This window comes from Mastigoproctus giganteus, chromosome 13 (assembly GCF_048544385.1).
Source record: "Mastigoproctus giganteus isolate SK-2022 chromosome 13, ASM4854438v1, whole genome shotgun sequence".
Classification (NCBI taxonomy): domain Eukaryota; kingdom Metazoa; phylum Arthropoda; class Arachnida; order Uropygi; family Thelyphonidae; genus Mastigoproctus; species Mastigoproctus giganteus.
The window spans coordinates 56,483,333-56,496,467 of NC_143587.1; the positions used below are offsets into that span (position 1 = coordinate 56,483,333).

Here is a 13,135-nt window from a genome sequence, read left to right on the forward strand (position 1 = left end):
TCTAGCCAAAGATAGAGAGAAGTACAGCATGGTGATTGCCAACCTCCAATAGGAGATGGCATCAAAAGAAGAAGAAAACTAAACACGCAATCTGTCTTACTAAGATGAAGTTTGTCATTTCTAATGAACACTGAATTTTTTTTGTTAACACTAGATGACATCTTATTCCTTAATACTGTATTTAATTCTCATTGGGTTTTCTTTATTATTAGGTATATTATATTAGGAGTGAGTGAGAAATTTTGATAAAAGGAAGATAGTGGGTGTGATTTAATTCAACCACCTTTGCTGTCATAGGCATTAAATGCCTAAGTTCTTTCAGAGGTAATGTCTCCGCAATCCTTGCCGTTTTCACTTTTCCGACAGCTGCAACCTTGGCGGTGGCATGATGGGCGTGGTTTATTTATTTATTCTTTTGTTTCATTGATCAATATATGAGGCATGGATGGGATGAGGAAATGATTCGGTCTGTTGTTTCTACTTTATAAGCAACAGTTAGTATTGATTTATTGTTTCTGTGTGGAAGTTGTTTATTTTTGATCCACAGTGCTTTTGTGAGTGACATGGGCTATGAGAGTTAAATAAAAATAGTTTATATTTTATTATTTAATTCTTTGTGGTTATTCAACCCATCATCAATCATGTCAAGTGTTGGAAAGAAAAGTGTCGACAGTATCTGGATGAATATCTAGCTTTTGGTTTTATTGAAAGCTCATTTGACTCAAGACAGCCTATGCATCTTATGTATAATAGTTCTTTTTCAAATGAGGCTATGAAACCATCAAGACTTTTAGATCACTTAAAAAGGAAACATCCTGATAAAGTGGGTAAACATATTGAATATTTAAAAAAATTAAAATAGAATTTTGAGCAACATAACACTGTTACTTCCTTATTTAAGAAGAACATACAAATAAGTGATGATGGAATGATTGAGTCTTATAAAATTGCAGAAATCATTGCAAAAACTGGTAGTGCTCATACAGTTGCTGAGACTGTTATATGACCTGCATTAGAATAATTTCAACAGTGAAGAGCAGCTAATTGACAAACTAGAGAAAATTTTCTATTCAGATTGATGAATCCATAGTTACTGACAATAAGGTCCTTCTAATGGCATACGTTCGTTATTTTGATGATGATTGTAACTTGCAAGAAGAGTTGTTTGTAAAATCTATAGAAACTGACTGTACTGGAGCATCCATTTTTGCTGCTGTAAAAACATGGTTTGATGAAAAATGGATACGATTGGAAAATTTGGTATCCTGTTCCACTGCTGTTGCTTACCGGAGATTTACTCATAGTCATGTATTTGGCCTTGTCGACATTGATTCTTAATTTTACTCTTAGTTTAGTTTTACTCTTAGTTAATTAGCATCTATTTGAATGCTGTTGATTCTGTATTATGGTATATGCTGTTGATTCTGTATTATGGTATATGCTGTAAATTCTTTTCAATGTAATGTTATTGATTTTGCAGTTATTTGGATGAAACAATGAATTACCTATTAAACAGTTTAAGAAGAGAACGAGAACGTTGCAATGCTTTTACTGCTATTGGACTTTTAGCAGTTGCAGTTGGAAAAGATATTAAAATTTACATCCCTAGAATAATGGAAGTTATTCGGTTATCATTACCATCAAAGGATGCTCCTCCAAAGTAAGAAATAATTATCTTTTTAATAAAATTAATGCAAGTAGGATTTTCTGATGAAGTTTACAGTATTAAATCCCTGCAAATCTAGCCAAAGTTATAGTTGTTGAAGTATAATGTATGGTTTTTACCATTTTATAAATGCAGTATGAAGTTTACCATAACCTTATCTTATAAATAAAATTTGCCTGGCTAGTGTATTGTTTATATATCATTCTTTTCACTCCCATTAAAATAATAGTATTTGCTTAAGTCTTTTTTTTTAAATTTTTTTATTTGAAATAGACTATAGTTATAGCTTGCTATTAGTTTGTATTAGAAAAGACTGTCTTTCACTAACATTGGTCTCTCCCACACTGTTTGGCTATCACTGTGAATTGATCAGCATTGCATTGCAAATAAACACTTTCCAAAATTATTGCTGTTTTATATGATAAAAATATATAAAATATATATTAAAAATAAAGCAATGTACTTCACTTTTGCAAAACCTGCAGAAACTTGCTGTTTGAGTCTATTAAGGCTTTTGCTAGCCACAGAGACCCTAGCAGGCTTAGCTGCAAAATGTATTATGGTTATAAACACTGTCCTTTTGCACTTGGAAAAGATCTGGGTTTGAACCAGACCTTGATGAGCAGAAAAAACTACTTTTTCACACTATGGCCAATTTAGGTAATGTTGGGTAAGGGCTGCATGGTTCTCCACCAAAATTGGGTTTCTAATCCCACAAATACAAAAGTTGACCATAGAATACACATAGTTTACAGACACATTACACTAATGCTTCATGGCTTTAGTTGACTTGGTGAAAATTCAAAACAGTCCAATTCAACTTTGATAAAGATCTCTACTCTGTCTATCAGGGTGGAGATCTTCAGTACAAAGATTGCATCAATGGTAGTGAAATCTTTTTAATGTGCAGTGATGGTCTACTGCTATGTTCTGAAGTCATAATGATGTTTTTATTAGGCTTTAGCAATGGTTTAATCCTTTAGCTATCCATAATTTTACTTTAATGGAGAACCAACTATGGATAAATTTTTAGAAACCTCTTAGAGAAAGTTTTTACTTATTCATTCATATATTCTGAGGTCTACTTTGGTTGGGAGAAGAGGGAGATATGATCCCACTGATTAGCCAAAGTGGACTCTGCTTCTCACACATAATACTAAACCTAGGAAAAAGTTTAGTCTTCTCATCTTTTCTGTGGAAGAGTGATAATACAGTTTTTCTTTTAAAACAATTCTAACTTTTGTTGCTAAGATAATGTTGCAGTTAAAAATTACTTGTTTTTAAACTCATTTATTTAGCTGTGTATTTAATGATTCATAACCAAGTTTTTGAAAATAACATGATTACAGAACTCAGTAGCAAGGGACTCTGATTGTAGATCATGGCTAATATGTTGGACAACTTTGACATAGCACAAACTTATAACTATAGAGATATGATAACATAAATTTCCATGAATGTATGTATTTATTTTAATAATGAATACTTTAAGCACTCAGAGCATGACATATTTATATGATCCAGGCATAAAAATTTGCATCACATTTCATAGTAAAATAATGTTTTTTTTTTTTTTTTTTAATTTTAACACAGATATGGATGGCACCTTTTTCTTGTGCCTGGCTTCAGTTTAGTCAAGAGAAATTTTTAGTCATATACTCTTATTAATTAACACTGCAGAATTTTCATAATTCTCATTTAAAATGTTAACAATATTTTGGTTTCATTGTAGTAGATATTTGTGAGTACACTGTTAACATGTTAATTTAGTCAGTATGAGAAAGATAATAATTAATCTGTGAAGAAATTGAATAAAAGTTTCACACATGATAACAGAATTGCCAAGTTTGGTTTTGGCTGCCATTACTAGTCATACAGTTTGATATAGAGATAATCTTTATTGCCCTTCACAGCCATAAAGCCAGGGGTTTACAGCCTCCCAATACTTCCATGATACTCGAACAATTATTTACAAAAAAAAAAAAAAAAAAGTAATTATACAAATGAAAACATATTTTAATACAAAGGAGAGAACTCCTCACGAGAGTTAGGTCTGATCGAGCTGGCTTAACATCGAGATAAGAGTACCAGCTCAATCAGACAGGAGCAGATGCAAGGTACACATCAGTCATTGCTGATTAGTCCTGCTAGTCATAATTTTTTTCCGGTATGTCCGGTCAGCGGCGAATTTGTTCAGGTTGGCGTCAAGTGCCTGGGTTTGCTTGAGCATCTGCTGAGGGAGGAACCTGTCTGAGAGATGGAGTCGTGCTGAACACGGGTAGAGTTTGGGATTGGCCCTACTGCAGCAAGGAAATCCTCCAGCCACAGGTATCCCAGAATGAAGGTGTTGCAGTTATGCCTGTTATCATCTTGACTGTTGCTAGGAGGCGTTGGTCGTCAATTTAGGTGGGAAGCCGTGGAATCCTGAGAGAGTTGGCAAGCTGCATAGTGCGAATCAGAGCTCGAAAATTGTGCTTCCTGTTGGCCCACTTTAGGAGCCAGAATTCTGCAGCAAAGAGTGGTTTCTTTATTGATGGTGCCACTGACACCCAAATTTCAGCAGCGTAGAGTAAAGGTAGAAAGATAACTGTTCTTATGTACTTCACGGTTGTCTTTTTATTGGTGATATGTGGGAGATGTTGTTTTGCTATCCACCGGAGTCTTGAAGCACATGTGAGGAGCATGTCTATGTGGGCGTTAAATCGAAGTTTGGAGTCGAATACAACATTGTATACAAATTGTATCCAGCCATCGTGATCGATGGCTGGATATAATTGGGATGAGGATGTTGCCGACTGAAGGCTGGAGAGATGGAGTTTGCTTCAATGAATACACCGTGAATTCGGACTTAGCAGGATTGATCTTGAGCCCAAACTGGCAGAGGTAAGATGTGACTGTGGTGAGAGTATTGTTAATTTCCACTTTTACCAGATCTAGGTCTTGACTGGGGATGATGGGAGTGAGTATCTTGATATCATCTGCATAGCTCAATAGACACCGAGAATGTGCAACCAGTGGGGAAATAATAGATGAAAACAGAAGGCCCGAAAGGACCCCCTCCTTGTGGGACTCCTGCAGTGATGGATCTTGTAAGGGTCCGATCTCCTGTATGAAGCTTTATAACTCTGTCATGGCAGCAGAGAGGAGAGAAAGCATAGTATGTTCCCTGTGATCTGGAAGTGGCATTCCTGGAGAGTGAGAAGTTGGTTTATTTGGATGGCATCAAATGTGGCCTCAATGTCTAAGTAAGTAACAGCTAGTTCTTGCCTTTTTTCAAATGCTGACAAGATAGTATTTGTGGGCGCTATCAGATTGGTGATCATTGATCTGTTTGGAAAGGAGTAGTGAATTTGGGCTGGATTACTGGGCAAGATCTGCTTAGTGAGGATGGGGAGTAAGGCCTTCTTCAGGAGCTTCAGCAGGCTGGAGGAGTTGGAGATGGGTTGGTAGTGTTTAGGTTGCGATGGTGACTGAACTTTAGGCTAAAGGTTTTATGAGATAGTTTTTCCACTGCTGTGGGAAAATCTGGTTCGAGAGTAATTGGTTGAAGATAATTAAAAGTGGCTGAATAATATATGGACTTAGGCATTTGAGCATGAATTGGGAACTCCATCATCACCTGTGGTTGATGAGGCTGGTAGAGAATTGATGGCTACGATCAGCTGTTGTTTTGTGATCTGAATGATATTTAGCACTTTGTGCTGGGTGGGCTCAGTTGGTAGAGCCAGATCTGAGTTTGGCACAGGATTACGATTAAATCTTGTGACGAAATCGAGCCACAATTTTGGATCAAGTTGCAAAGGAAAGTGAAGATTCACTTTCCTGTATTTCCTGTATCACTTTCCGTAATCTGGCTAAAGGGAATTTTCCCTTTAGCCAGATTACGTTTAGTGTACAATTTGATTGCCTCAGATTTCAGGCAGTTAAATTGAGCCCCTGCCCTTGAATAAACGATGCGGTTATTGATATTTTGTCTTTCCACGTGCGCTGGAGCTGTTGCTTCAGCTGGAAACTCATTTTGAGTTCTGAATTCCACCAAAGTCTTGTATATGGACTGACTGATTTTTTTACAGGCAGCATATTTGGCAACCATGTTGATCCAGTTTGTGAGAATGTTCACAGCTGGTTCTGGGTCACAAGTCTCTAAGGCCCCCCAGGGAATGAGAGAGGTGGCTCTGATGCACTTGTCTACATCAAGCAAGTTGGGGCTAGTGATGTCAACCTTTTTTTATTATCCTTCTGGCTTCTAACTTGGGGGCTGTCAGATATGCAGTCACATGTATTGGGACACGAGCAGAGTCAAATGACGTTTCTGCAATGTAATCAAGGGTGCAAGGGATAGAGGCTAGAATGAGATCTAAGAGGTTATTCCCCTTGGTTGGTGCTTCATTAATAAGTTATAGGTCAGCACATCTCAAGTGTGCAAGAAGATCCTTTTTCAGATTAGATAGCTGAGGAGGTAAATTGAAGTCATGACAAATTAAGTGAGATGCAGCTGATTGATTAACCAGTTAGATACTTCAAGGATGATTTGCTGGGAAGGCGTTGGGAGTATATACACCACACAGATGTCAAACGTCATGAAGTTGTGTTCTAATGTAATGAGGATTGCTTCATAATTGGGCGAGTTGCTGGATTTATTATCCAATAGCTTGAAAGCAGATTTCTTGTAAAATATTGTGACACCTCCACCCTTGCATGAAATCCGAGATGTGAATACGACTCCATAATCAGCTGGGGCAGCTGCCACTAGAAAATCTTGATCATCATTGAGCCAGGTTTCGGTGATGGCGAGCAAGTCAAAATATCCGGGGAGTAGAATTTGCTCCATGATGTCAAGCTTATTCCTAAGACTATGCACATTCTGATAAAAGATGGTGCAGGCAGATACTCTAGGTACTTTGATACGGACTGGTGGTCTCTGACATGGCACTACTCGATTCAGCAGGGTGTGTCTAGGGTCGACAAGCATAGGGATAGTCATAATGGTGTTCTGTGTCTGTGCTTCTGGTTGTGGTAACGAGATCTGTGATTGCTATGAATCAGGGTACCATTGGTGGAAGTCCTTTCCATCACTTCTATATTGCTTCCCTTTATGCCTGAGATATGGCATAGCAAGAACTCCAGCAGGCCAGATTTCAGGATTGAACAGTGCTTCAAAATCTGCAGCAACTACATCGATCTTAAAGGAGGCATTGGTGGGATATTTCGTGGATAGCTTGGTGACTCTACCATTCATTTTGAATGCAGCAAGAAGGTTTTTCACACCATCAGCTGTGGTAGCAGGGGACAGCCTACTAATGAAGACATTACGCAACCCCTTGTTCATCATTCCGGTGTTTCCAATTTGCATCTTGCTGAAGTGCGGATTGGTTACAATAACTTTAAAATTGGGGCTCAGTTCCTTAAGAGTTGGATGACAGGTCAGTGTTCTCTGTTCTTTTGTTGCTTGGCTTGCAATCATTGCATATGTTGTAGTGTCTCTATGGGTCTTTACATTTGATACAAATGTGGTCCCAGTGTAATGGTGACCACATTTGTATCAAACATGTTGTTTGAGGTGGAACCACAGTTACGATATACTTCAGCAGCCAAAGCATTATCCGGTTTCGAGAGTGAGGACCCCATATCTGAGTTTTCTGATTGCAAATAGGTGGAACTTGGCAGGTTCTGCTCCTGATGACGTCTTTGGATCTTCTGGGAGGCAGTATTTCCTGAGTATCTGTTGGCATCTGCTGTGATTTCAGCATATATTGGTCTAGTGCTACGTTCAGGGCACACAACTTCAGCCTCAGAGCGATATGGCCTTAGTTGCTAATGCTCCTAAAAACCAAATAACAACTTCAGCCTCACATATTGTAAGAATAGAGGATGGAGAAGGGTCATGTGGTATTAGAGATGGGGAGGTTTGGGTAGGAGGTCTCGGTTTTGCATGAAAGAGTCCACCAGGAGGATGCTGCTCATGATGGTTAGTTTGAACAGCCATATCACAAACAGATTGCTTCAGGTCATCAAAGTTTTTTTCCAACACCTCCAATGTTTTGTGTATGCATTCATTGTGTTCTCATAGTCACTTGTTTTCAAGCAGTAGGTCTGCGAGGATATTATGAATTAGGGATAGCTTCACACTGAGAGTTGTCTCGATACTTGTGAGGAGTGAGACAAAGAGTGGACTGTGTTCGAGTGATGCTTGATTAACTATTGCGGAGATCTCTGTTGATAGGATGTTATCCTGTTGGGAACTACTAGATTTTTGCATGATGTGTTTTTAAAGGCAGTTTTGTTTTGTCAGTAATGAGTCAGGGGTCAATTCCTCATTTGAATCTGGCGATCATTTGAATCCGTGCTCAGGTGTGTCCAAAATTTGGTTAACGTCATTGTTAAAAGTTTCACCAGTTGTTCCTAGTGAATGCACATAATTTTCTCCCCTACAGAGGGAACACAGCAATACTTTCTGTCGTTGCTTTCCGAACCTCTTTAGGTCTAAAGCGAGACATTTACTTCCATATGTCTTGAGACAGGAAGTACATTTTATAGATACATCTGGAACAATTCCACAAATTACACAGCTTTCATTATTTAGGTGATCTTGCTTTAAAGGCATTTTCAGATTTTAGGCGCAGATAAAAGGATTACGAGTGGGCTGGAAAAAGTTTACAATTGTGTTTAGTAGTTGCCTTAACAACATATCGTATTCCCAGTGATATGGAAAATAGTCAAACCGATAAGCCTAATTGTCAACAATTACAGCAGCTCGTACCTATTAGCATGCGGTCAGCGAAATGCCAAGCCTAATGAGATAAAAATACGAAATTGGAAGGAAATAACTAGCAAAAGTAAAGAAATTGCTTACAGAAGTTTGAAAAGTGTTCATCTAGATATGGTGATAATGAAATTTCAGTTTTTGTGCACAGTTTATACTGAAATAGTGCCAATACTGTAAGCCTCAAAACTCCAGGGCTTCATTCAGCTGCACCACCTTAAGATTGTCCTTCGCTGGCATTGTCGCTGTTACTAACTCGAAGATGAAAGTAGGTTGTCACCCCAACCATTCATTCGTCAAGGTCAAAGTTTAGAGTGGCAAACATAAGCAGCCTGAGAGCAGCATGGCGAGAATACACTGGTCAGCGACAGTAGTGGAGCAGAAATTAAGATAAAAAAAGACTTACTTTAGGAGTAGCATACAGTATGAAAAGTAGTCAGGCATCAAGAACAACGACCCAGCGTCAGGCCCAGCATAACTATTTAACATTAAATTTATAAACAATCACTTAATATAGCAGGTAAACAGGAGCGCAAAAAGAATGTGACTTCACACGCCATACAGGTTATGTATGTTAATACTATACAATAAGGCATCATGTTGTTGATTATGTGTAATTGTACACATCTGCTAGAGATGTCTTGGGATCTTATTTGTTGTTTAAAGTTGTAATACATGAAAATAAAAGGGTGACATTTCTATTTTTATTTTTTTTTTCCTGTTATTGCTTTTAGTAAACTTTGCAGTGAAGCAAGAATTGCTCTTGCTAATTACACTGCACGAACTGGTGACCAGCTTGACGCTACTTTAAAACAGCAGAACGTGATAGACAAAAAATATCCAGTGATTGAATACAGCTGAAAAAAGTATGTTAGATTATAGTACAGATTCAACCCTGCTTATGTGTAACTGAATATATCTTTTTTTTTTTTTTTTTTGCACGTAAGTAAATTGCTATTTATGGAAAAGATGTCAAAGAATAAACACAGAAGCTGCATGAAAGGAAAATATTACATGCAGCTATATACTAAAATGAATAATGCACATTAAAAAGAAAATACTAATTTTCAGGATTTTAGAAATGCTCAGTTTGAACATGATAAAATTTTTGTAAAATCTGAATCTGAACAGCAAGTTTAGTTCCTGCGAAGTGCTTGTTAGACCCAGTGGCTTTTGCTGTTATACCCACTTGTCCATTAGTTTTGTAGCTCAGAGTTTTGTTTCACTATTCCTGATACTGGCAACAAAGAACATTTCATTTTCAGTGAATTGAACAATTTTGAGTTGAAATAAAAATAATTCTTGTATGAAAAATTATGTATTGATTTAAAATGCTGTGTTTTCAAGGAAAGCAGAAAAACAGTTATACAAATTTTGTTATTTTTTGTTTGTTTGCTTGCTTTTGACTGATGCTATAAAAACATTATTCTGAAAAAATAAATTATTATAATCACTTTAATGTTCAACAAAGAATAAATAAAATGTGGCTACCAATAAATTCTGTTATTTTTTGTTTGTTGGTTTGCTTTTCCCTTTCTCTTTTAATTTTTTTTAATGCTGGGTTATTGGTCACATTGATGAATTCTGGCAGTGTAGCCATATCAGCTACAGGAAAACAGTGTACTGCTTAAAATTTTTTTTCCAATGCCCTAAGGCAATGGTCTCAAACTCAAATTGCATGTGGGCCGAATGCACAATCTGAAAGCAGCTGACGGGCCGGAATTTTTTTTTTTTTTACGAAACGAGAGTGAATATAAGCACCGTATTTACAACAAATACATAATTGAAATGTATTCGCGAACTGTGTACAATTGCCTCGGGGGCCGGATGCGGCCCGTGGGCCGCCAGTTTGAGACCACTGGCCTAAGGGAATATCTGCATAGAAGAACAAAAGTTAAAAACTGGTATTTTGACCATCATATATTGTTGGTCAAAATTTGACATTGCTAATTATAATCACTTTCCTGTTGCTAACAAGCACAGTGTGCTGCATAAACTTGCTGAGAAATGTGGTCACAACATGTACAGAAGAGGATTCATCTCATGTGGTATGAATGGAGTCACTTAATGCTTGGAAATTTTTAACAACAGTCCGAGGGGATACCTTGCATAAAAGAACAAAATTTGAAAGCTAGGTATTCTTTTGTGGTGATGGTAAAAATTGACACATCAGTGTGCCATTACCAACAGACTCTGTGGGTTGCTAAACTTTGCTAAACATTACACTACTGTAATACGTGTGGAGAGAAAGTTGGCTCTGATAGCAAGAATAGAGCACACCCTTCAGTTTTGTATTTAAAACAGCTCTGATTGAAAATAAAGTTTGTATTATTATTAGTATTAATAGTGGCGAATGATGCAAGAAAGCAAGCAAGCTTATACAACATCAGCAAAAAAAAAATTTCACCTATCCATTCCCACCAATAGTTTGTCTAGTTCTTCGTTGAATTTATTCAAACTATCCATACATCCACAACAATGAATGGAAGCTTTATACAGCAATCAACCACTTGTTGGCTGAAAGCAAATTTCTGCACATCTATTTTGCAACCATCCTTCTTCAGTTTGAATTTTTGCTCCCCTCATGTTCATAGTCTGAACAATAGAAAGAATTCTATCGGCATTGAGTTTGCTCAATCAATTCAAATCCTTAAACACCTCAATCAGTTCACCTCACTGGTGCCTAGTGTCCAGATGCTGCAAACTATAGCATCTGGACACTCACTGTTAAAAATTGTCTGCAAATTTTTAGATGTAGTTTCCAGGTCGATGGATCAGATGGCAGGGTTCCACTGAATGGCCACTACAGTGTCTAGATTTAACACCCTGTGGTTACTTTTTGTGGAGTTTCTTAAAAGATAACATATTTAGTAATAAGTACAGGTCTCTGCTGAGGCTTCAGCAGTCGATAGTTAGAGAATTTGAGAACTTTTTTTTGAGGAATTGTGCTTTGTTGTGTGTCACTCTATGCCTAAAAGACTAGTTTTGTAAAGACCAAAATGGTGGCCATATTGAACAAATGTTATAATTTTTTTCCCTTTTAAGTTTATGTATGCCCCTTCTCTTGTGTTAGTATTAATTAAAATGTATATTAAAATGATGTTGCTATTTATAGACAGACATGTTTCCTTACTTAAGTACCAATCTGTATATAACATTCAATTTGCAAAAGTATCAATTGCTCCTTTTTAATTAAAAAGATTATCATGTTGTCTTATTTATATAAAAAAAATCTCAAATCTTTTCATTTTTAAATTTATATACACAGATAAAATATCTGATAAAGTTTTCTTTATTCTTTTTTCTCATTAAAATATTCTATTTTCAGGAAAAGAGGCCCACCACTTGAGCCAGCAGTTTTTACTTGTATAAGTATGCTAGGCCGTGCTGTTGGACTGGATATAAAAGATGACATTGAAAGTCTTTTGGGACCAATGATGGCTACAGGCTTAAGGTACTAAATTTGAATCTTGGATACTCTTCTCTCTTTCTCTTCCCCCCACTCCTTATATACAAAAAGAGTTGCACAGCACTAATTCAGAGGTGCCATACTTAGAAGAGCTCACAGGCCACATAGTGTTTTAGAGCAGAGTGCTTGGCACCAGTTCACTACATGTATACTGTTGCTTTGTTGCTAATCACCTAACATCCCTATCAATTGTTTAAGACAAATTCCCAAATCCTTTGCAAATGATTGCTTTGTTGTATGATATAAACTTATTATGCAACAACAGATGAAGCACTCAAAAAATTGATTGACATTTAACATATGAACTGGTATATCAAATATTCTAAGTAACAAACAAAAAGAGAAGTAATTAAGGGCACGCAGATTCCGTTAAATTGATACACTGGAGGTAATATATAAAAGCAGAAAACTCTTTTTCCTTTGTCGTTGGGAATAGTCAGACTTTTTTTTTATATGAAAACTCCAAACACAAAGCGTATTGGGACCTGTAGTACTTTTTATAAATTTTGTAATTTGTAAAAGATTGTAATTTTTGGGAAAATATGTGTAAAGGGAGGTTTTCCAGAGAACAGAAGTAGAAAGAATAAATGAGGAAAACTTAGTTCTGTGAGTTTGGAGTTGGCCAGTGAATGGATGTTGACCAGTTGAAGCATGTGTTCATACTGATTTGGAAGAGAGTAGTGGGATTACAGATTCCAATTCAGAAGTAGTGCCCATGTGAGTATCTGTAGAAAAGACATGTAGCAGAAACTGAACGTTTATGAAACAGAGTGTGGAGAGATTGTGATATTCTTATACCAAGATAGATAGTCAGGGTAATCCCTGATAGTCAGAGTAAACCCTAATAGAAATATGTGATTTTGTTGAGAAATCTGACTATTGTCGAGGATGACCATTGGAGCAGTAGACTTCTTCTTTCTAGAAATGAGGCAGGACTGAGATTTAGAAGGAATTGAAGTTAACAAAGTTTTCTTCAAACTCCCCCCCCCAAACACACTCACACACACACACACACACACACACACACACACACTGAATACCTGGAGATCAGATCAGATTTACGGAATCGATGATGGATATTTGAAAGTTGAAGCTGTGCAGAGAAAGGTTTCTCAAAATTGAAGGTGAAATTTAGTGTGCTGTCATCAGCAAAACTGTGAAAAAGATTTCCACTTAGCAGAAGAAAGTTGTTAACACATTTACTGCCTTTACACATATAAGCATCAAAAGGCACTAG

General features: G+C 36.9%; 1 protein-coding gene across 1 annotated transcript in view; it reads left to right on the forward strand.

The window, feature by feature from the left end:
- Positions 1 to 13,135, forward strand: part of mTor (serine/threonine-protein kinase Tor) — a 704,297-nt gene that overhangs the window by 111,365 nt on the left and 579,797 nt on the right. The window contains exons 9-10 of the mRNA XM_090387576.1: positions 1,481 to 1,660; positions 11,758 to 11,883. Of these exons, the coding sequence (XP_090243702.1) occupies positions 1,481 to 1,660; positions 11,758 to 11,883 (306 nt within the window). The remainder of the gene's footprint in view (positions 1 to 1,480; positions 1,661 to 11,757; positions 11,884 to 13,135) is intronic.